The 23,076-nt window shown below is 48.5% G+C and overlaps 6 protein-coding genes across 6 annotated transcripts; 2 read left to right on the forward strand and 4 right to left on the reverse strand.

Moving 5' to 3' along the window:
• Positions 1-3,068: 3,068 nt before the first annotated feature.
• Positions 3,069-6,103, reverse strand: GIQ15_02867 (minichromosome loss protein 1; the record flags this gene model as incomplete). The annotated part of the gene is made up of 8 exons (XM_033550284.1): positions 3,069-3,770; positions 3,831-4,126; positions 4,189-4,320; positions 4,393-4,527; positions 4,581-5,527; positions 5,600-5,751; positions 5,830-5,987; positions 6,064-6,103. 8 exons carry the CDS (start codon positions 6,101-6,103, stop codon positions 3,069-3,071), a joined length of 2,562 nt encoding a protein of 853 aa, XP_033407445.1.
• Positions 6,104-6,390: 287 nt separating this feature from the next.
• Positions 6,391-7,851, reverse strand: GIQ15_02868 (uncharacterized protein; the record flags this gene model as incomplete). The annotated part of the gene is made up of 1 exon (XM_033550285.1): positions 6,391-7,851. One exon carries the CDS (start codon positions 7,849-7,851, stop codon positions 6,391-6,393), a length of 1,461 nt encoding a protein of 486 aa, XP_033407446.1.
• A 1,240-nt stretch (positions 7,852-9,091) lies between these two features.
• GIQ15_02869 (uncharacterized protein) lies at positions 9,092-10,657 on the forward strand (the record flags this gene model as incomplete). Its single annotated transcript, XM_033550286.1, has 1 exon — positions 9,092-10,657. The coding sequence occupies one exon, from the start codon at positions 9,092-9,094 to the stop codon at positions 10,655-10,657; it is 1,566 nt and encodes a 521-aa protein (XP_033407447.1).
• A 435-nt stretch (positions 10,658-11,092) lies between these two features.
• GIQ15_02870 (uncharacterized protein) lies at positions 11,093-13,360 on the reverse strand (the record flags this gene model as incomplete). Its single annotated transcript, XM_033550287.1, has 1 exon — positions 11,093-13,360. One exon carries the CDS (start codon positions 13,358-13,360, stop codon positions 11,093-11,095), a length of 2,268 nt encoding a protein of 755 aa, XP_033407448.1.
• A 651-nt stretch (positions 13,361-14,011) lies between these two features.
• Positions 14,012-14,716, forward strand: GIQ15_02871 (uncharacterized protein; the record flags this gene model as incomplete). The annotated part of the gene is made up of 1 exon (XM_033550288.1): positions 14,012-14,716. One exon carries the CDS (start codon positions 14,012-14,014, stop codon positions 14,714-14,716), a length of 705 nt encoding a protein of 234 aa, XP_033407449.1.
• A 655-nt stretch (positions 14,717-15,371) lies between these two features.
• Positions 15,372-21,971, reverse strand: GIQ15_02872 (glutamate synthase; the record flags this gene model as incomplete). The annotated part of the gene is made up of 4 exons (XM_033550289.1): positions 15,372-15,528; positions 15,600-21,630; positions 21,703-21,743; positions 21,802-21,971. The coding sequence occupies 4 exons, from the start codon at positions 21,969-21,971 to the stop codon at positions 15,372-15,374; spliced, it is 6,399 nt and encodes a 2,132-aa protein (XP_033407450.1).
• Positions 21,972-23,076: the final 1,105 nt, after the last annotated feature.

Genomic DNA, 23,076 nt, shown 5'->3' on the forward strand with positions numbered 1-23,076 from the left:
CTGGAAACATAGCAAGTGTTGCATTATGGGTTGCTGCTACGGATTTCCGAACGTTCCTTGGAAGTAGGATAGTGGGTGGGCTAAGCGAAGGAAACATTCAGATGGCAAATGCCATTGCGACGGATATTAGTGATCCTAGCCAGCGGAGCTCGACGATGGCCCTGGTAGGAGCTTGCTTCAGCGTTGCGTTTACCATTGGACCTGCAATTGGTGCAGCGTTGAGCAATATCACTACCTTTGCAGCAAATCCGTTTGCCACGGCTGCAGGATGCTCCTTGTTGCTGATTGTCACGGAGACGATTTACATCTATTTCTGCCTGCCAGAAACACACCCGAGGCTGATATCAGAGGATTACAAGCCATCTGCGTCTGATAATAACAGCGAGAAGAAGGACCATGGCCAAACCGGCACTAAAGACCCATCTGAAGAGATATCTAAGGGATATACTAATAACCCTGCTCTGCTGAATATAACGCACTTCTTATTCGTCCTCCCATTTTCCGGACTGGAATTCTCCCTCCCTTTTATTACAGCTACCCTCTATGAGACTTCATTTGCAGCAAATACTGGTGGGGCCAGTCCCTCTGCTTTAAATGGCCGCCTATTATCAGTCATGGGTTTACTAGCATCGGTCATACAGGGCGGAGTAACACGCCGGCTTGAACCGCTCTTCACCATTCGCATAGGCCTCGTGGCATGCGCTCTGTCATTTGCCTTACTGGCCCATATCACGACAATCTCTGGCTTGTATGCAGCAGGCTGCCTACTCGCGGTAACTAGCGCAACCGTTGTTACTGGACTGAACAGCCTGGGTAGCTTGGAAGCCCGTGAGGCTGAACGTGGTGCTTCCTTGGGTCGCCTTAGGAGCTGGGGCCAAGCTGGCCGTGCAACTGGGCCGATTTTGTTTTGTTCTTTGTTCTGGTGGGGAGGTAGAGAGGTTGCATATAAAACTGGTGCAGTTGCGATGTTAGGTGTTTGTGCAATTGCATTTGGGCTATTGAAGTCACCCGTTCTATCTAGGAGGAATTAAAGGATCAAATGGGAAATATGGATAATTTAATTGGATGACTTTCGGTTGGATACATTTGCAGGCTCTGGTTTACACTATATGTATATTATCATGAAATTTATAGAATGTGATTAAATTGAAGTGAGTTGAGATTTCCCCTATTTATTCTAATCCTCCTCGATATTTGATCGGAGATTGAGACTGCGTAATATACAGAAAGGGAACAAGAGAAGGAAGATTAAGCTGAAAGCTCTTCGCTAGAAAGCAAAATAATGGGAAAATGGATATAACGATCAACGGCCAGAAGCAAAAACATCAAGGTATCATCAAAATCATAGAACGACGGTGGCTTATCAATGTAGCCAATCCAAGCCTCCACTCTACCATTGCTTTCCTCACACAATCTTCGTAAACACCGTTAACTCCAGGCAATTGACTTTAAGATAGGCAAAGAGGTATATTCAAGAAAAAGAGCCGGCTATGGAGACTCATAGTATAGCACCTATGAGCCCTCACGCTATAGAGCATCCGATGTCCACGTCATATCTCGAACGGGCCAAAACGATATCGTGTACCGCGGTTTTCCCTGATCCTCCCAGAGGCAAACGCAGGCTGGGGAGGAACGATTTCTCCGGATGCACTGCCTTTTGCCTTTCCAAGAAGCCAATCTGTTAGAGTCACCACTTTTGCTGTCCGATCCCATCCATTACCCTCATCAGCGTGCTCGATCGTATGTGTAGCTATCCGGCCTTCTTCATCAAATGTGAAAATAAATAAACCTGTAAACTGCTCCTCTTTGCCGAGTTTGAATATAGGCATTTCTCCGCCTAGCAACACACTGAGTCCTCTATTTATCCCATTCGAGGACGAAGACGAAGAGACCGGACTCTCTTTATTTGTGCCCTGTTCTCCTTGAGTCTGGCCTGGCGTGATATAGTCATCCGCCTCTGAACCGCGGCCAACTTTGGTAGCCGGTCTCCCTTCATTGCTCCCACCTTCAGTAACCCAACGTACGACGAGCTTTTCGCCTCCTGGACTGTCTCCTCTGCCATTTTCATTAGCAATACCGGTTGGGACCACCCGCTCGCTCACTATTCGTAGATTGACGTTCCCGATAATAGGGACGCTGCCCCATGCCACGGGTGCAGTCCATAACGCTGCTCGATATGGAACTCTGCCTCGGACGGTGGGAAGATGTGGATGCGTAGATGGGAATAAATGGAGTGATATGCTTGGTGACAGGATCTCTTGTGGGAGTGCGTGGACGAGGATGGTTGGTAGCTGCTTGGAGAGGGTACGAAGAGCTATACATATATGGCGTTAGCATCATGTTCCTTCTTTTGTTCAATCTATTATCCCCAGCTTCGTAACATACTCTTTCCTAGCTTAATTATTCTTTCATCCGGCGGTTTATGATCTCCATCTCCGTGTGGTCCACCGTTTAGAGCGACCTGGTTTGTCTGTGAGAAGTACGATGAGGAGACTGTGAGCCACGGCCCATCAGGCTGTATGGGCGAAAGCTGGGCTAGCGAACGATTATGGGAGAACGGTTCATGGCTCCGACGAGTGGCTCTTTGCCCCAGATGAGCAGGCAAGCCGGCTTGCGACGAGACTCTAGGGATGCACCGGCTGAGCTGGGGTGCTTTTGGCTTGAGCGATGGCGGGAAGGCGATTTGATGCGCGAGGTGCTTAGCCATTATCAGCAGGGAGCGGCATGCATTCCATGTATTCCGGAGAGCCAGCCAGCTTAAGGAGATATGTTTTGTCTAGAAGAATATGCCACTGAGGGAGGGCAAAAGGAAGAGTCTTAAGAATACCAGGCAGGATAAAAAAAGAAGTTGAAGCTTAAGCTATCGCGATAAGAGAAGTCAGTGATTGGCTCAGGCTAACACATGGCCGAAGCTCGCGATGTAGGTAATTTATATAAACTAAAGTGAAGTGGACGGAGGATAGAGGGAAGAATCGTTTGCTTCTCTTCGCTTTCAATGTGAGAAAAAGTAGCAAATAATGTCATGTATCTACCAACTCATAGATAATAAACAAAAAAGGCCCGCTTAACTATATATCGTCATTATCCCCGGTGATGTCATCGTCATCGTCCTCGCCCATCAGCCGTTTCTCGGCGATTGCCCTGATCTTGTCGTCAAGGATAGACCTCTGGTACCTCTGGGCAATCTTGCTGGCAGCATCTAGCATCTTCCCTGAGCGGTCTCGAAGCATAGTGACGAGTTCCAGGGCTTTCATACCCCTTTCCTCGCCCTCTCGGCACTCAACAGCAAGCAGCTGTAGGAGAATCTTGTCGATATCGACAGCCTTCCGCCTCAGCTCAGTTTCACCAGCTGCGCCAATTTCAGAAGCGGCAATGCGGTCTTCCAAAAGGGTGAAGTCCAGGTTGGTTCTGACAAGGGATTCCTGCAACTTCTTGTTACTAGTTCTGGCGATTTCCTCCGCATCGTCCATTTCGGCGTCTCCATCTATATTGACTTTATCTTTCGACACGATTGAGGATATTGGAATTTGAAATTCGAACTCGGTGAGCAGTGGTCGAGGGAAGTAGGGGTATTTATCTCCACCCTTGAGGATAATGCAGTGGAATACATCTTGCGCTACTGCAACAGGCCAATAGGTTTCTTCCTTCCGACCACTTGCAACACGCTCAAGCAGCTTGGTGTCAAGTAGCGGTACCCAACGGGCTTGTCCCGGTTTGCGCCAGTGTTGTAAGACAAGGAGAGTACCTGAGCTGTCGTATATGCAGGGGTCCTGAGTCACCCATGTTAGTCAACGGTGGATTACAAGGTATCCTAGGAGTGGTATACATACACCCTTGTCTGAAAAAAAAACGCTTTTCAGTTGTGTACCTCCTGCCAGTGCAACCGTGTCTTCGTTTTGGCAAATCTCGTCCCGTCGAACATTTTCAATGGAGTATTTCAGGTGTGCCACTCCGTCACTACCAGCAGGACCGTTACCAACGGTAAATATGTAGTCCCTCCAGGCAGCGCAGGTTACTGTCTGGCTCTTTTGTCGGAAGACTCGATATGGGGTCCCGAAAAGGGTATAAATTCGAACATAATCTGTAGATGTAGTGACTGTAATATAGGAGCTGCTTAGTGCGATGGCTACATATTTTTAATGTTAGTAAACGCATGCAAGTACAGTGTTGCATAAGGCATAGCCATACCTGTAATCTTTTCACCTTCTGGGAGTTCAGTCCGCCAGTCCGCTCTTGTAGTCCAGGACTCATGTGGCCGGTAAAATACCATTGCTGCGCTGCCCGATGTCGGTTGGCACGAGAATAGCGTCCCCTTTTCATCTATGATAGACAATTATGTTAATATTCAAGTCCTTCTTCTTTATTTTTTAGAAAAAAGGGGGGTCTGCATACTTAAGCACGCTTTATCATAGAGATAAGGGTCTGTGAAATGGAAATCACGGTACCTCTCTCGATCATAGAATTCAACAGTGACAGTATTGTGCGTGTCTTGATCAACTGTCCATACAAACCCTATGAGATTCAAGGCTGTATGCTTTATTAGAACATACCATGGTAGAGCTGGGTATATTGGGACTTACCAAGGTACCTCCTACTACCTCTCCAGGGTGTACTGCCTGGCTGAAATGGCTCATGTGCAATGGTCTTCCAAGGAACTGTTGGTCTCCGTTTGCTATCATGGCCGAATAGCTCCTCCATATGAGTATTTGCCCTCTTCCCATGTCCATTAATGTCTTCAGTGTAACCGGCGCCATCGTCATCTTCGACAAAGTCGTCCTCGTCATCTGCTGGTCCTAGTATATCATCGAGAGAATCCGGGGTGCCTCCTCTGTGTCTGCTTCCGGCATTATTGCTCACAAGGTTTTTTTGTGGTCTGTGAGAGATTGCAACTCCTTCACTGGACCCGATCGAGAGCAGCGGCGCCACCTCTAACGTCTTTAATAGTAGCGGGCGGTGATCTGATGGCACAAAATCATCGTAAATAAACAATTCTCCATCTGAAGTGGTAAAGGCCGCGGAATTTTGAGTGGGATGCCAGCAAAAATTGAGAACATTCGGGATATCAAAGGACTTTATCACTTTCTGGGTTCTAGTTTCCCATAGGAGGACCTTTCGATCTGCTCCTGCGCTCGCAAGTAGTGCACCATTGGGAGACCAAGCAAGACAGGTGATATCTCCATTATGTCCATCGGAGAATTTCTTCTGTTTAGTCCAATCTCTACTTGATATCACCGTGATATCCCGAGTTGCCTCTACCGCAGCGAATGCGGTTCCGTCCGGATGCCAAACTGCGCTTGACGTCGCTTCATGGTCCGTTTCAAGCCGTCGAATCACTCCATCGAGTTTTTGCAGTAACGTAGGCTCCGCCTCGGTGAACGAGTAGATATATATTATGCCGTCTGAACAGGAAACTGTGACGTAACGACCACTTGGGTCAAAAGTTACATGTTTAGCTCCCTTGGCCTGATCTCGTAAATACTTCACTTCGGTAATATCGTTGATATTCACAATTTTGACGGTGAGTTCACTAATTAAAGGTAAACAAATCAGTAAAATTCCGAATGTTGATGTCAATGGTGTAATGATTTGCTAGACTTACTCACTAGCAACCGCAACCCATTCCTCGTCTTTCGAGAGAGCTACGTCACGGACCGGTAGGGTACATCGAACCAAAGGCTTATCCATTGTGCCTTCGTGCAGCTTGTAAAGCCATACAGTGCCATCTTCGGATCCCAATATTATGGATTGGTTCTATGAAGTTCGTTAGACATGCCAATGCGATGGTTCGAAAGTCTTAAAAAGCAAAAGCAAAGTAAGCTGGTAACGCACAGTTGCCGCGATTGCCAAATGGCTTTCCACACCCTCATCGATTGTTTTCGGTTCGCCATGCTCGCCGACTGAGAATACTCGGATTGCTGAGTTGGACCCGCCAGTAATTACTTGTCGGCCGTTCGGTGTATAGGCTATAACGGTGGTTCCGGGAGTATCTGATGCTCAAACCCATTAATATTTTTACTGAAATAAAGCTATATTAGATTTGAGGGAGTGGTTTTAGTAACATACGAGCTGGCCTTCCTCGCAAAGTGTTGCCATCTGGAGCCATGGGAGCTTCGATAAGGAGGATATAAATTTAGGTTACGATCAATGAAGAGCGATAACGAACGATCACAACATAAGGCGTAGACCTCAGCCTGTCAAGTAGTGATTTTAATGGTCGTGGTGTCTTCTCTTCTTTAATTGAAATTCAACTCGCATAGAGCGTGTCGCGGTCGCGATTCTTAGTCATCACACTTTTAGAGTTCTTTGGAGATAAGATAAAATTGTCGGAGATAAGCGCTAAGAAGGAAGTTATTATTACAACATGGTCTCGAATAGTAAATATATACAAGGCTAGGCTTTCATCTTGAGCTTAACCTGTACATCCTTGGGTTCATCCACCAAACTTCCACTCCTTCGACTAGGCACTTTCCAGCCCTTTCCGTTTGCAGGCTCAATGTCCCATGTCACCAAAATCGCAGCTAAAATGGCAATTGCTTTCCTTTGCTCCTGTTTATAGCATGTGGAAGCGGGATCATCCCATCCCGCTGAATAATTATCCGTTCCGTCTGATGCATCCTGCGAGGACTTCTTTTCTTCCTGTGATTTCGATGATAGTGTTTGATCTTTTCCATCCACGGCCTCATTAGTCTCCGGTGTAGATTTGTCTAGGTGTCGTCGTGGATCAAATTTGTCTGGTGACTCGCAGTAAAGCGGGTCCCTATTTCGCAGTGAGTGCGGTATGACGACGTAATCGCCGTCAGATAGACGATAGGTCTGGGGTTCTCTGGACGCGAGAGATGCGTCGTCGTCGGACTCAGTGAGGTTGATATCGGATGTGACTTTTCGGTAGGTGAAAGGGGAGGAATAGAGTCGACTGGTCTCTTTTTGCGTAGCTATGAGTAAAGGACAAGATCCAACGAGCTTATGAATATCCAAAGATACTCGCGGCGGTTCTGGCAAGCCAAACCCTGTCTCGCTAGGATCCAAGCGTATAAGTTTCGCGTAGGGAGCAATTTCGCTCAGGATCTCCGCGTGTAATTTGGCATCAGCCAAGATATGCACAAGATTCCAGAATATCAAAGCGTTCGCTCTCAAGGTAATTGCCCAGAGTAAAGATAAGTCTTCTGATGCGGCATATTCAGCAGAGTAGCCTCCCTTGATGCGTGTACGCATCCGGGCCTGGACCGCCGGAGAAACATCATCCATATCCCGCCAAACAACTTGGGGTTCCTGCCCGTTTTCTAGCTGGCTAAAAGCAGCATTGTGGACAGTTAGACAGACTAGAAGGCGGCGTCGAGCGAGATAGGCATTGACAAGACCGGGGAATGGGATCCACCGTTGGATCCCAAGCAGCATAGCATTGAATTTGCTATTGAATATCGAAAGGTCGGGTAGAACGTTCGGGTAAACGTCAAGTAGAGTCTTCCCCATCAACAAATTAACAGAGATTGATCCAACAAACCCTCCAATCAAAGAGTATAGTTTGGTTTCGCATACTCTTTCGCCATTTTTCTCATTTTTGACAGTCACTCCACTTATCCTTTCCCACTGGTACTGGTCAACAACACTAGAGGTGAACGAGACAAGTGCAGGGGTGGCTCGCTCAACTTCCTTTACCAGCAAGGAAGAAAGGTCATCTAGATATGGTTCCTCTGTCAGGAGCTTTACCCACTCTGCTGATTCGCCATGGCAAGTGCCCTTCCGTCCAGACTTGCGCATCCTCCTACTTGACCCAAACGCATTATCCATCAAGTAATTGATGCATGGCTCAACTGAAGTAGACTGGCGCTGCTTGAACAAGGCTTTGATCATTGATGGGGTCGTAAGGACCACATGCTGCCTGCCCCAGCAATAGAAGTTGAACGCAGCTCCATGTTCGGGTAATCTGGCGAATAGGTTAATAATTGCCCTACGGTAAAGAGATAACAGGATTGAAAAAGTATGGAGATCAAAGATTGAACAAACCGAGCATTGAACAGTAGTCTGTTACGGAAGAATCCCAGGGAGAACCAATGGCCAATGTAAGGGAGCCAATAGGGAACCTTGTTCGGGGATACTGGCCCATCCTGATATCTCGTTCTAAGTGCGGGTAAGCTGGTGATCTGGGTCGATATTCGTGTTAAAATGCATATCACGGCCAAGGCTCCGACCACACTCCAGAAGCTCAGGTGTTCCGACAGCTCCCTGAGAGCATCTATAGCGAGCTGCGGTAAAGATATGGTGTCGCTCTCCATTTTCTGTGAGCTGCTCCTTTCTTTCCACAGGAAGTACGTCGAAGAGAGCTGAAAAAGGCACCAGCCGCGGAAGCTCTCGCTTAGGTAAGAGTATCACATGATCATATAGATGACATAAGCGGTGCCTTTCACGTGCCAAGGGAAGCCCTAGTTTTTATGCTTTTCGCGTGACATGGAAAAGAAAAAGAGAGAGAAAACATGCCCCTGAGTCCAACGCCCCGAACCGCCGACATACCACCACGCCAACAGCCACCAGGGGGGCAAAAAGTGATGCTAAAGGCTTACGGCGGAGGCACTAAGGTGACATCCAACTGTTACCTGCAGCTGTTCAGGCCGAGCTAACGAATCACAGAGACACTCTCTCCACCTGGATGTCTCACACTCTCATTTCCAGAGCCTCAAGTTCGCTTGACAAAGCTTGCTCTTAACGCAGACCACATATATGGGTGCCCAAGGGCATCGGCTACGCCCGTGGTTGGTCCTACGGAGGGTCCTTGACCTGATCTAGGCTGGATCTGGAGTAGCATTTGCTCCTTCAGAGGTCCTAGTCGCGCTTGGCTGCACCTATCCCGGTTGTGATACCCCGAGTCAGATAATGCAGGGCTATTTTTACGTACGGAGGACAGAATGAATCAGGACAAGGGCTAAAGAGGCAAACAACATGGGCTAGCTGCAGGCGCAAGAGTCAGAGGGCGCGTGCCCACTCTACCTAACGGCTACGGAGAGTACTTTATCTGGCGCTGCGCCCTCCGTCTCTCTGCCTTTCTCTCATATCGACAACTGACAGTGATTTCACCCTTTGTTGGCTTCGTTGCAATATGGCGAGCCTGCGGTTCCTGCGCGTTTGCGCTCTCCTTCAGGCCCTCGGCAGTGCCCAGGCCTTCGCGCCTCCATGGACAATTACCCAATACTTTGAAGTCACTACAACCACGATACCAGCCCGTACGTATACTCATGCAACGTACTCCGCCAGGGAATATACCGAGACGATACCAGTGGTACCAACGGTTACTTCTCCCCGGGCCACAACTACAATCACGACAACTGGCTATGATGATATGACCACCCTCCAGATCGGACTCGAAGCCGGCCAGGGAACAAGCTCATCCTACAGTTATCGATCGAACACAGTTAATTACTACATCCCCCTCACATATACCTACCCTTCATCGTGCTCGATAACATCTGGACCGAGCACCATTACGACTGCCGCGTACATCTCAATTCCATCTGGCATTGAGAGCCAGATTACTCCAACCCTGACAACGACATCTACGTCGACGGACTCTTACGCATATAGACGGACGACATATCGATATACGACTACAATGGCCCTTTTGAACCCCACAGATCTTCCATCTGACGTTGTAAGCAGCGCGGAGGCCAGCAATACTCCCAGGGCGATCAGGTACTGTGAGTATAGCTCAGGGTCTAGTTCAGGGTCTGGGTCATCTAGCTCTGGCTCTGGCTCTGGCTCCAGTTACGACTATTACTGCGATAGGTACCCGTACTCCTGCGGCAGATCAACTTATTGGGCTTCTAGTCTTGCACTAGCCCTTATTATCGCTTTCTCGTGGTTCGGCCTCTTCTTCATTATCGGGATGATCGAGAGCGCTGTTAGATTCAGAAATCTCATGCTTGGCCGTGGCGCAAGCAGAGGGTTGCCCAAGTCATTTGCTTGCCTATGCCCACTCCTATCCTGCTTGTTCATCATATGCATGCATCGGGGGTACAGACCGAAGCCGAAGGTAGAACAGGATGTACTGGCAAGCAATTGGAAGTCCATGTCTTTTACTGCGAAATTAACTCTCTGGTTGAAATATGGGTTTAGCAGAGGTTACCCTCCAATTCTTGGGGCAGCGCCTCCCCTTGCAACCGACCCCCGACCTACTGAGCAACAGCCCACAGTACCCGGGGTTATGGCACCGCTCCCTCAGCAGATGGCAGAACAGCCCCCGGTACCAGGGGTGATGGCGCCGCTCCCTCAGCAGAATGGCCCACAGTCATTACCTCTGCAAACAGAACAGCAGGTTAGCCGGCAGCTAGACAATCAACATACAGAGCAGCAGCTAAATACTCAATCGACGGAGCAACAGCCAGGCGCACCACAGGGAGAAACGCAGTATGAACCCCTGCCAGTCCCAGCGCCATACCAGCCTCTCCCAACAATAGCCCACAGCGGCAACACCGCACTATTTGAGCAGCCAGGGCAGGCTGTCTCGCCAACTTCTGGAAACGTTTCTCCGATCCCACACCAATCTCAGCCCGCTCAACCAAATACTTCACATGAACAACATGTGTACCCAGAGCAGCCACGAGAAGTACCAAATGACACGACTGATGCGCCCACTGGAGCGCCCACTAGAGCGCCCAAAGCTACTTAGACGAGTTCCCTAGCCAAATGTGACCCGCAGTTAATGCCATTCTTGATACCTTTTGTATAGTTAATAAATTATTTGACATGCCTTAGTCATGTTTTCATCGCCCCCCTTTTCTCTTCTGAATAACTATCCGCCTTTCTACCACCTTTTTAATACTTTCATTCCTCGAAAATTTTCATATGCCCTGATAATGATACCTTTATACCCCCAACATTTGAAACAGTACTATTGACGGTACGCCATTTTATGATAGAGATATGATATCTTAATACGTCTCCTGTTTACGAAGTAGGTTCTTAATTTGTACAGAGTCCTATTGACATATTTAAAAAAAACAAAGAAAAAAGGAAAAGAATGGCTTTGTAGAACTTGCAGTAAAAATAAACAATAAAAAAAAAATACATGTCAAAATGTGTGTAATGGATTCATCCATCTCTTCTAAAATTCCGTTTTCAAAATCAGCTTTAACTGCGCACTTTCCATCTCGTATTGGTCGACCTTTGCTTGACTTAGGGCCAATTTGGCCAGTAGCCATTTAATTCTTCTCCTCGCCTCGCTGGGCTCTTTCGACAAAGATCCCAGAACTTTCAGTTCATCTTCGACTTTATTAATGGTCTGATTTTCCATGTTAATCAATTGGCTCAGAATTCCCAAGTCAAGCCTACTTTTCAACACCTCGTCTTCAACCAACTCGCTGAAGGCTGCTGCGAGCACAGGCTTTCCTGGCTTGATGATTGAAGGCCGACCGTTTTTCGAAATAACAACGATGAGTTCGGCTTTTTCAAGAGCACGAAGGGTATTTTCACCGTCCTTCTTGAAAAGATCAGAGAGAATTATATCACTGTACCGAATACTTGCTTCGTCTTCTTCGTCAGGGTTGGCAAGTTTTCCTGTCTGAGCCTTGGCTGTCCCTAGATTTTTTATTAAGTACCATGCCTGTTCAGGGGTCCAACCCCGGGAACTGGAGTCAGCCTCCGTAATGAATAATTTGAGGATTTCCGCGGCCGATTGATGTACTATTTGTTGGATAGCGGCTGCCAAGTCGTTAGCAACAACAATATGTAGGAGAGATAGTTTTGGGGTAGGGGTGGGCAACTTACTATTTGGACTCAGACCTCTGGCTATCATACGTGCAAAGAACTCAAGGTCTGTCAAACGGCCCCCTAGTCGCTTGATGCATTCACTGAGCTCCTTATTATACCCTTCATCTGTGTAGTCCACGCCCTTAGAGCCCTCTTCCCCAGATACATGGCTTAGAACGAATCGTTTGGCAACCTCAGGTTTGCAGTCGGTAAACGAAACTTGGTGGAAGACTTGATTTGGCAACGCCTGGCTCAACGTTTTGGAATATGAAAGGTCCGAGGTGAGAAAAACCACGTGTGCGATGTTAGTGTATATCAATGCTGCTGCCCATTCCGCAAGTTTGTCGTATACCATTTGGTTGTCCTTACTTTTATGGAGGAAGTTATCGATAACGACAACTGGTCGACGAGTAGGGTTTGCCTCTAGCCATTCATCATCGTTCAAGTGTCCGTCCTTGTCGCCCTTTCTCCTTCCATCCAGTGCTACCTTTTTCAATGCCTTGGCGGTATTCTGCAATATGTTACCAAGCTGAGTATCCACGGTTTCAGAGAGGCCAGCTTTGGTACCAATAGCGCTTTGAGTTGCAACATCAACTACACTGCTAACACTGTTCATCCAAGAGAAGATCGGTCGATAGCCAACTTCAGCTGCAGCCGCTGCTATCATGGTGCTATCACCCCGGGCCTCCTGGATGGGCTTGCAGTCGATCACAAGTTTGTTCTTGTAATTCTTCAGGGTTTCACCTAGAACGAATTCTTTCTTTCCCAAGCCTCGTGGTCCATGCACAACGATAAAAGTATCATTCCCTTCCACGAGCCAATTCTGTATTTGCTGAGCATCCTCTTTCCTATCTTCCCATATTTCATTGAGGCCTTTGGATTCGTGGAATTGGTCACGGTGGAGAGAGAACAACGAATTTGCCTTTGTAGCTTGCCTCTGAAGCCACATCCATAATCTGTTGTCCTGTAGCTGTAGCGGAGGGGATATCTTAATCCTGATGAAAAATGTCCGTATGGGGTCAAAAATGGCGACTGTAATTGCAGCCAGGATAGCGGCAAGAATGGGTAGCATAATTCGAGGATGGTTAAAAAACCAATCTCTTATCCAATGTGCCTTTATTTTTCGCTCATAGCTAAACTGCAGTATCGTCCCTCCCTTTCCTCCACCATCTTCTGGAGAAATCTTAAACCCATGAAGACAGTTTTTTGCCATTATGGCGCACACCGGAAGGGAAAAGTCAACCAAGGCATATCTAGGTACAACCTTTGACTCCGCGGGCTGCGAGATGATATCGGTCAGCTTGCCATATGTCCTGGTAAGTGAATAGAGGGACTCTTGAGTTAGTTCCGCCGCTGGTACATCTGATGACGCAGGAAGGAATTCGATCTTGACCCTTGAGCTGGGAAAGCGGTAAGATAAGTCCTCCACCCATGGACGTCCGCGCACAAGAGCAGCGCTGGCAGATCTGAAGAATCTAAACCACGGATTTACGGGGTTCTCGTCTAAATGGCGGGTTATGGCATTGATGACGTCCGAGTTCGTGGTATCGGAGTCATGAGCTACTTTGACAAAGGCACCACCTTCAGTAAGACGTGGAATAACCTGGGTAATCCTTGAGTGCATTTCACTTGGTAGAACCCTCTCAACAACTGTCTCGGAGCCTGTAAGCTCAACGCCTTTGGTTGCAAGCTTCTCCAGCCGCTGTAAAACAATTGCATTGGGGCTTATGTACGGAATCGAAGATATCCAGCTCAAATGAACCGGAAGCACATCTAGGGCGTTTTTAGTATTTCTCGCAATGCCACAGCTTTACGTGTCGGTAACGGTATCGACCTACTACTGATAAAGATAAGTGCTTCATTCGGCTCTCTTTCGATATAGCCAGCTCTATGTGGTTCCGCTGCAGAAGCCTGACATATGCCCCTATAAACCCGGTGTCGTCTACCTGCTACACCCAAAAGTTGACCCCTCCAAAGGGCTTGCCTAGGGAGTAGCCTGCGGGATATTGGAATCATATTGTACGCAAGTATAAAAGCGATTCGGAGCTTCGCATGCCCAACGAAAGCGCGGAATTAAGCATTGGGCCATGGAACGGCCATCTTGCAAGCTTGTTTGTAGTTTCTTGGAGTAAAAAAGCAACATGACGTGCATATTTTGGCCGAGCTAGATAGTGTCACGTGATATTCCTCTCTATCAGAACTTCTTCCGTTCTCGTTGGATGAAGTGATGGGCAATTCACCTTCTCTGAACCGAACGCAGGGTACGAGATACACAATGGGCTGGCTATGGAGTAGTGCTCCGGCTCCGGCTGAGCAGCCACAGAAATCAGAGCCCTCTCCTCCCGTGGCGAACAATGCGAGCTCATTTCCCTCCGGCAATTCGCCAGAAAATCCTACACCACCGCGGCCTCAGAAACCTCTAAGTCGCGACGAGCTTGCAGATGCCGAGCTGAACGAGCTACTAAAGTCGTTAAACACCTCCTCTTCCACCGCCTCCACTGAGAGCAATGCGCCGTCTACCCCTAAATCCCGAACCTCCAAGCCATTACCTTCACAATCCATGGATGGGAAATCGCCATCTACGCAATTCCAGTCGGAGTCCCTCTACCCAAAAACCATGTCCTGTCGGTCCGCCTTCGACTACGCATATTTCTGCCAATCCTTCGGAGGCCAGTGGGTAAATGTCTATCGATACGGTGAACTCCGGTCATGCAGCGAGCACTGGTCAGACTTTTGGTTCTGTATGCGCTCGAAGAGTTTACCTGATGAGGAAAGGGAAAAGGCCATATCTGATAGGTATCGGAGGAAATCTATTAAGTACAAGACTGGTCCTAGCAGTGAGGATGTCTGGGAGCTTAGAAAAGAGCCGGTTAGGGGAGCATTCCAGGGAGACTACCTAGCCTTTGAGAAAGAGATGGAACGGCTAAGGCAGCAAGAAGACGAAGCAAAAGTAAAGGGAGAGCAAGGGATGGTGATATGAGTGCGGGATACATTATGCCGCTGGATCCCATATGAAGCCATACTCTGGAGGATCAAGTCGAGCACCATAAACGTTGGTTACCTTTTACCTGTATTAGTAGAATTAGAATACCCTTTCCTTTCTCTGCTCCGGCGTTTGGGGCTGAAAGGACCTTTGACGACATGAATTTTGATTTGTTTATATAGGCGTTTCTCTAGACTCAGATTGTAATAACTCAGCCATTTAACCAGTAATGCCTTATATATTCGGATTGTATATTGATTTGATAGGTAATTGGCTAGTGCTATCATTCCCACTATGTAGTAGTTATGTACTCAAACGCTGGCAAAAAGCAAAGAACAAAACACCAAAGTCCACGAACGGGATTGGTAGGAACAAATTCTGCTCCAACACTGACATCCCGATGGATTGCTCATGACAGAGGGAAAGAAAAAAGAATAGGAAGAACATACATAAATTGTGAAAGAGGCCAAGATTCTCGCAACTGAAAGTGAGCAAAATAAGGGTACAAAATGTGTCAAAATTTGCCAACAAAGATCACGATGCAGCTTTTTATTTTGACAGAACCCGCTTACCTTGATCCAAGATGATACATGATAACAAGAGACAAGATGACGATTGAAATGGAACAAATACCAGAGAAAGATCCAAAAATTTACGCAGCGACTGCTGGGACTTCCATCTGAGGAGCCGTCGGGACAGACTCGATCGCTGGACGTCGGACAATTCCGCCGGCTGCTGGAAGATAGGATGTGCTGCCCATAAGATAAGTATCGATTTCTCGAGCAGCTTGACGGCCTTCGTTAATACCCCTAGAATAGCAGCGTGAGTTAGTACACGATCGTACTGAGATCAAATATCACTATGGAAAGGGGTTACACACCAGACAATAAGCGATTGCCCGCGCCTACAATCTCCGGCAGCAAATACGCCAGGGATATTCGTCGCATAATGACCAGCTGGAGTCTTGATATTCTTGCGGGCATCTCTTTCAACTTCATCTCCGAGAAGGCGATCTTCAGGGCCCAGGAAGCCCATAGAAAGGAGTACCAAGTCGGCAGGGAAGAACTGTTCGCTTCCTTCAACAGTCTTCATATCCCAACCACCGGAAGCACTCTTCGTCCATTCAACCCGGACAATGTTGATACCTTTAACACGGCCATTTTCATCGCCGACGAACTCCTTCGACATGACACAGAACTCACGTGGATCTTTGCCCATATGTGTCTTGACTTCGCTGTGACCATAGTCAATACGGTAGATTCGAGGCCACTGAGGCCATGGGTTATCACGAGCACGTTCCTGTGGAGGTTGAGGCAGCAGCTCAAAGTTGGTAACAGATTTTGCACCGTGTCGAACTGAAGTGCCGATGCAATCGTTACCAGTATCACCGCCACCAATTACGATGACGTCTTTGCCCTTTGCGGAAATATACTCTCCGTCATTTAGCTCGGAGTCGAGGAGTGATTTGGTGTTGCGATGGAGGAATTCCATAGCGAAATGAATTCCCTCCAATTCACGATTTGGAATCTTCAAGTCTCGCGCAACAGTGGCACCAGTAGCGATGACAACGGCATCATTGGCATTTTGGAGTGATTTGAGAGACACTTCCTCGTCTGGCCCAACGGTAGTGCTGGTGACGAACTTGATACCTTCAGCAGCCATGAAATCAACACGCCTCTGAACCACCTTCTTGTCCAGTTTCATATTTGGGATTCCATACATCAACAAGCCACCGATGCGGTCTGCACGCTCATACACCGTTACACTGTGTCCGGCGCGGTTAAGTTGGTCTGCAGCTGCCAGACCAGCAGGCCCAGAGCCAATGACTGCGACGGTTTTTCCAGTACGGCTTAGAGGTTGCTTCGGAACCATCCAACCCATCTCAAAGCCTCTATCAATTATAGCACATTCAATTGACTTGATGCCAACTGGGTCGTCGACAATGCCGAGAACACAAGCACCTTCGCAGGGAGCTGGGCAGACACGGCCAGTGAATTCGGGGAAGTTATTCGTCATGAGTAGCCTGTTAAGTGCATCTTGCCATTGATTCTGGAATACAAGCTCGTTCCATTTTGGAATGACGTTTGAAATAGGGCAGCCGGTTTCAGACTGACAGAACGGAACACCGCAGTCCATGCATCTAGCTGATTGATATTTCAACTCATCCTCAGTAAGTCGTGGTGACAGTTCTTGCCAGTCACGAGTACGAGTTCTCGAGTTCCTGTATTTCTCATGACGTCGGGCATACTTCATGAAGCCCTTAGTCTTGTCCAGGATTAAGGCAGTGCGTTTTTTCTCGGTTTTGGCATCACCAATGCTATCTTCGATGTCTAGGAGGTCGCTTCTGGGTTGAGAGTCCTCACGATGCTTATGTTCTGCCTTCTCTTCTTGTTTTGCCACATGCTTCTGGCGAGAACTTAGGTGTGAAAGTTCCAGCTTCTTAGCTGCCTCAACTTTGGCTGCTTCTTCCTCAAGCACACGCTTATAGTCCGTTGGCAAAATCTTGACGAAATGCGACAAGGCCTTGGTGAAATCAACCAAGATCCTAGCTGCGATTTCGGAGCCAGTATAGTGATGATGATCTTCAATCAAACCACGCAAGAATGCAATTTCGGCGGGTTCTTCGACGCCAGAAAGTTCAACCATCTCCATATTGACTTTTTGGTAGAAATCTCCAGCAGTGTCGAGGACATATGCGATACCTCCAGACATACCCGCGGCGAAATTTCGCCCGGTAGGACCTAGAATCAGCACACGGCCACCAGTCATGTACTCACAACCATGGTCACCTACTCCTTCAACGACAGCGGTGGCACCAGAGTTACGAACGGCAAATCGCTCAGCAGCAACACCACGGAAGTAGCAGCTTCCACTAGTTGCGCCGTACAAGCAGACATTTCCGATAATGATGTTTTCCTCAGCCTTGAAAACGGCACCGCGTGGAGGATAGATGATGAGACGACCGCCGGACAAACCTTTGCCGACATAATCGTTCGAATCACCCTCCAGTTCCAGGGTGACACCAGGGGCCAGATAGGCTCCAAAGGACTGACCTGCAGATCCTCTGATGTTAGCATGGATGGTATCCTGTGGCAACCCAGCTTCACCATATCGTTTACTGATCTGGTAAGACAGTGTGGCACCCATGGCACGATCAGTGTTGACAATATCGCACTCAACTCTGCATGGTAGCCCCTTTTCTAAAGCCAGCTCGGCTTCAGCGATAAGCTTGTTATCCAGGCGAGTATGGAGGCGATGGTCTTGCTTCCTAACGTTGTACGTCGCCACTCCAGGTCGGAGAGAATGTGCGGGAGTCAAAATAAGGGAAAGATCAATATTCTGCATGCGTGGTGATGGCAGGTCGTCCCTAATTCTCAGCAACTCTGCTCGCCCAACCATTTCATTGACACTGCGGAAACCAAGCCTGGCCATGATTGCACGAAGCTCGTTGGCGATGTAGTAGAAGAAGTTGATAACGTGTTCGGGGCTGCCTTGGAACTTTTCGCGGAGAACGGGATCCTGCGTCGCTATTCCGACAGGGCAAGTGTTCAAGTGGCATTTCCTCATCATGACACATCCCATTGCAATTAATGGGGCGGTTGCAAATCCCCATTCTTCGGCTCCTAGCAGACAGGCAATGGCAATATCCCGACCTGTTCTGAGCTGTCCGTCAGTCTGGACGATAACACGGCCACGCAGATCATTAAGAACCAAGGTTTGATGGGTCTCAGCCAATCCTAGCTCCCATGGGAGACCGGCATATTTGATACCAGTCCATCTAGAAGCACCGGTACCTCCGTCGTGGCCAGCGATAAGAATATGATCTGCCTTTGCTTTAGCGACACCAGATGCAACGATACCAACGCCAACCTCAGAAACAAGTTTGACTGAAACACGAGCACGAGGATTAGAACATTTGAGATCGTAAATGAGTTGTTTCAGATCTTCAATGGAGTAGATGTCATGGTGAGGTGGAGGCGAGATCAGACCAACGCCAGGGGTAGAATGTCTGGTATGTGCGATAGGCCCGGTAACTTTATGACCAGGCAGTTCACCTCCTTCACCAGGCTTCGCACCTTGGGCCATCTTGATCTGTAGCTCATCCGCATCTGCAAGGTAGTTGGAGGTGACACCAAATCTACCAGAAGCAATTTGTTTGATAGCAGATCTCATCGTGTCGCCGTTCTTCCCTATTTTACTGCGGCTAGAGTCTTCACCACCTTCACCCGTGTTGGATTTACCACCTAGCCTGTTCATGGCAATGGCAAGAGTGGAATGAGATTCAAGGGAGATAGAACCATAAGACATGGCACCGGTGACAAAGCGACGGACAATATCGGTCCATGGCTCAACCTGGTCAATTGGGACCGGTGCGCGTTGCTCAAAGTCGAACTCCAGCATTCCACGCAACGTACAGTTCTTGATCTGCTCATATTCTGCCTTAGCATAGGCTTCATATGATTTGTCGTTCTTGGTACGGACAGCATCTTGCATATTGGCGATGCTGACTGGGTCGTTGATGTGTGGCTCACCACCGTCTCTCCAGTGATACTCGCCGGATTCAGGCAGGCCAGGAATTTCAGTAATTTGTCGAGAGGGATACCCCTTTTCATGGAAGGCAAAGGCGTCTTGAGCAATGGTTTCAAAAGTCATTCCTCGAATTCTGCTTGCCGTTCCAACAAAGCATCTATCAATGACACTATCATCAATACCAAGGGCCTCGAAAATTTGTGCCCCCTTATAACTCTGCAATGTGGAAATACCCATCTTGCTCATGACCTTCAGGATACCTCCGTCAACTGAATGCTTATAGTTGTTAACAATTTGCTCATCGGTGAGCTTCTTGCGGATAAGACCTTCGCGGTTCATTTTTAGGATGCACTCCAGAGCAAGGTATGGACATATACCATCAGCACCATAACCAACGAGTACACACATGTGATGGACTTCACGGGCTTCAGCAGTTTCGACCACCAAAGCAGCCAAGGAACGCCATTTATTGCGGACAAGATGGTGATGGACTAAACCAGTGGCCAACAGAGCAGACACCGGAACCCGATCTGTGGAAGTGGCTCGATCGGATAAAACTAGAACACGATCGCCGTTCTCAATACCTGCAGTGGCAGATTCGCAGATGGCATCGAGGGCATCGAGGTAGCCCTGTACCCCCTTTGATTTCTCAAAAGTGATATCGATGATTTTTACAGGCCAGTCCTTGTGTAGGGAGGTGATGTTTTTGATAGTATCATATTCACTGAGTGAGAGGATAGGAGATGGAAGATGGAGGCGGTTGCACTGTGTTTCATTGATTTCGAGCAAGTTACCCTGAGGACCGACGTAGCACTCCAAAGACATCACGATGGCCTCGCGAATAGGATCGATAGGGGGATTTGTGACTTGAGCGAACAGTTGGCGGAAGTACTCATACAGGAGACGAGGTTGCTGAGCAATACATGCGAGAGGAGCATCGTTGCCCATGGATCCAAGAGCCTCTTTAGAGTCAGCAGCCATTGGACCAAGCAGCAAACTAACTTGTTCAAAGGTATACCCGAATGCCTTCAATCTAGGGTCTTGCTGCACGGTCAGCTCGTCCAGCTTAGGAGCAAGCTCAATTGTTTTGTTGTCGACGAATTCCTGGTGAATCTTGGGTAGGCTGAGAAGCTGTGCCTGAATCCATTTGGCGAATGGCTGACGGCTTGCAACGTTTTGCTTCAGCTCTGCATCGTCAATGATTCTTCCAGCAACCGTATCGACGAGAAGCATTTTTCCAGGCTGCAGGCGACCCTTCTCGATGACACGCTCCTGGTCAATGGTGAGAGCGCCGACTTCAGATGCACATATGATACGCTCATCGTCTGTGATGTAGTATCTGCATGGACGGAGGCCGTTGCGGTCCAAATTGGCACCGCAGTATCGGCCGTCGGAGAAAGTGAAGAGAGCCGGACCATCCCATGGCTCCATCTGACAGGCAGCCCATTCATAAAAGGCGGCCTTTGCGGCATCCATGGTAGGATTGTCCTGCCAGGCCTCTGGAATCATCAACATGACTGCTTCGGGAAGGGAGAGGACGCCGTTTATTGTGAGCAATTCTAGTACGTTATCGAACGCAGCAGAATCGGAGCCACCATCCTCCACAATCGGGTACAAGGAATCCAATTCGTCTCCAAACACTTCCGACTTGAGTACGCCTTCTCTTGCTCTCATCCAGTTCTTGTTTCCGCGAAGGGTGTTTATTTCACCATTGTGTGCTGCCCATCGGAGAGGCTGGGCGCGATCCCAGGAAGGGAAAGTGTTCGTGGAGAATCGGGAGTGAACCAGGGCAAAATGACCCTCATAATCAACGGAGACTAGATCATGATAATATTCATAGACTTGCACAGGAGCCAATTGACCCTTGTATACGATATTTTTATTACTCAAGGAGCAGAGATAAAACCAATTGACCAATCCAAGGACATGAGTGGCTCGCTTCCTCAAGACATACAACTGCCGCTCAAAGAGTCGCTCGTCAAAGAGTGCAGCGTGGTTTTCAAGGGGAACATTGCCGTCTCCATACGCAGAATGAAGGACAATAATAGGTTGGTAAATGAAAGGTTCACGAGACAAGGCGGCAGGCCCGAGTATCGTCGAATCATGCGGCACTTCTCTCCAACCCAGCACGCGGAGGTTCAATTGCTTTGCAAGATCCTCGAAGGTAGCCTGGGACTCCTTGAGGGCCTCGGGGTCAGGCTTGAAGAAGAGATTCCCCGCTGCATATTGTCCCAATGGCGGAAGGATGACATCGATATCTCTGGCAAAATGCTTCACAAAGAACTTGTGGGGGATACTGGTCATGACACCTGCGCCATCACCGTCTCGAGCATCAGACCCGACTGCCCCTCGATGGGTCATGTTGCATAGTAGACTCCGCGCTACAGCATATCCAGGTCAACTTCACACTCAAAGCTTTGCGGAAAATTACACTCATGGGCGGAGAGACTTACCATCGCTAACAATTTTATGGCTTGCCTTTCCTTTGATGTGACTAGAAACAGAACGGTGAGCCTCTCCTTGTGCCAGTCTATAGGCTTGAGGGGACTTACGCGGTGAAGCCTACACCACAGGCATCCTTCTCCAGCTCTGGGTCATAGAGACCCTGCTTCTCAGGCAGGGCTTCTGCCCAGCCATAGCCCTTCTCTGCCTTGTATGGGGAGTACTCGTTGGGGCTGTCCTCTTCAGCTTTTAAATCATAGGATTTCCCCAAGAGGCCCATTCTTCCTGCCGGTGAGATGACCGACAGAGAGCGTTATCACCGTTTTCTTCCAATTGTTATCTATCCTGCACGATTTGTGGCCCGGATAATAATGACGTTCTGTGTGCCGCAGATATAGGCAGGGAGGTTTGATAGAGATAAGGGTAGGAAGAAGAGAGAAGGAAGGAAAGAAATGAAGAGGAGGAAGAGAAGGACGGGCGCCAGAACAGGGCATCCTCGGAAGTTGCCCATCACCTTCGGTTGAACCGTTCCGTTCCATATCCAGCTGAGGGTGCCCACCGAGCGTGGGGGACAGAGTCTACCGGTCGAACTACAGCGTGTCGTGGCAAATGCGTTTGGGTGACACCCTCGGGACACCAGCGCCAGGCCGCCTGCGGAAGTACTCCAGCAGCAGCGACCGTAGCGCCAGCCATACAAACTTGCGTCTCCCCAGGTTCTATGGGATATTTCATAAACCGAAAAGTGACGGAGGAGGTATGAAAAAGTGGGGCATATCTGCTAATCGGCGCTTCATGATTGGCCACAGACCCTTATCTAAACTTTTAACCTTAAAAAGCTTCGACGAAGCTGGCCCAGAGCTTTTTTTTGCCTGAGCGACAAGTTGATATCAAATGTTAATAGGAGAAGATTACAGAAAAACCAGAGATGAGAGGAGATGCAGTGTCAATTACTGCAACGGCGTCGACGAGGCAGTCGACGAGGCAGTCGAGTCCTGCCCTGGCCCTGTCACTCCGCCGCGGAAGGTGGTGGCACAGTGGGCCTTGCCCTATATCTCCCTGGTAGGAAGCATGTGCTTCCGCTGCATTTCCCCCACCCCGCTGCATTATTTACAATGTTTGAACTACTCCGGAGAGATCGATCATTGGCGGGTTGTTTATCTATCGAGCCCGACATCGGCACCCCAGGAGCCGCACTTTATTTGCTTCTGCCGATGCTCGTGTGTATAGATATACAACTTGTAAACCGACTTGCAACTCGCCTGGAGACATCATGGAGGGCTACAAACGCGATAATTGCACCAGGAAAGACCTTACGTAACTCATTATGGACCCTGTATATTCTCCTCACTTAAGAACATGCAGTAGTACTCAGTACGCGTATGTAC

Source organism: Arthroderma uncinatum (genome assembly GCF_011692745.1).
Source record: "Arthroderma uncinatum strain CBS 119779 chromosome Unknown scaffold2, whole genome shotgun sequence".
NCBI classification, from domain to species: domain Eukaryota; kingdom Fungi; phylum Ascomycota; class Eurotiomycetes; order Onygenales; family Arthrodermataceae; genus Arthroderma; species Arthroderma uncinatum.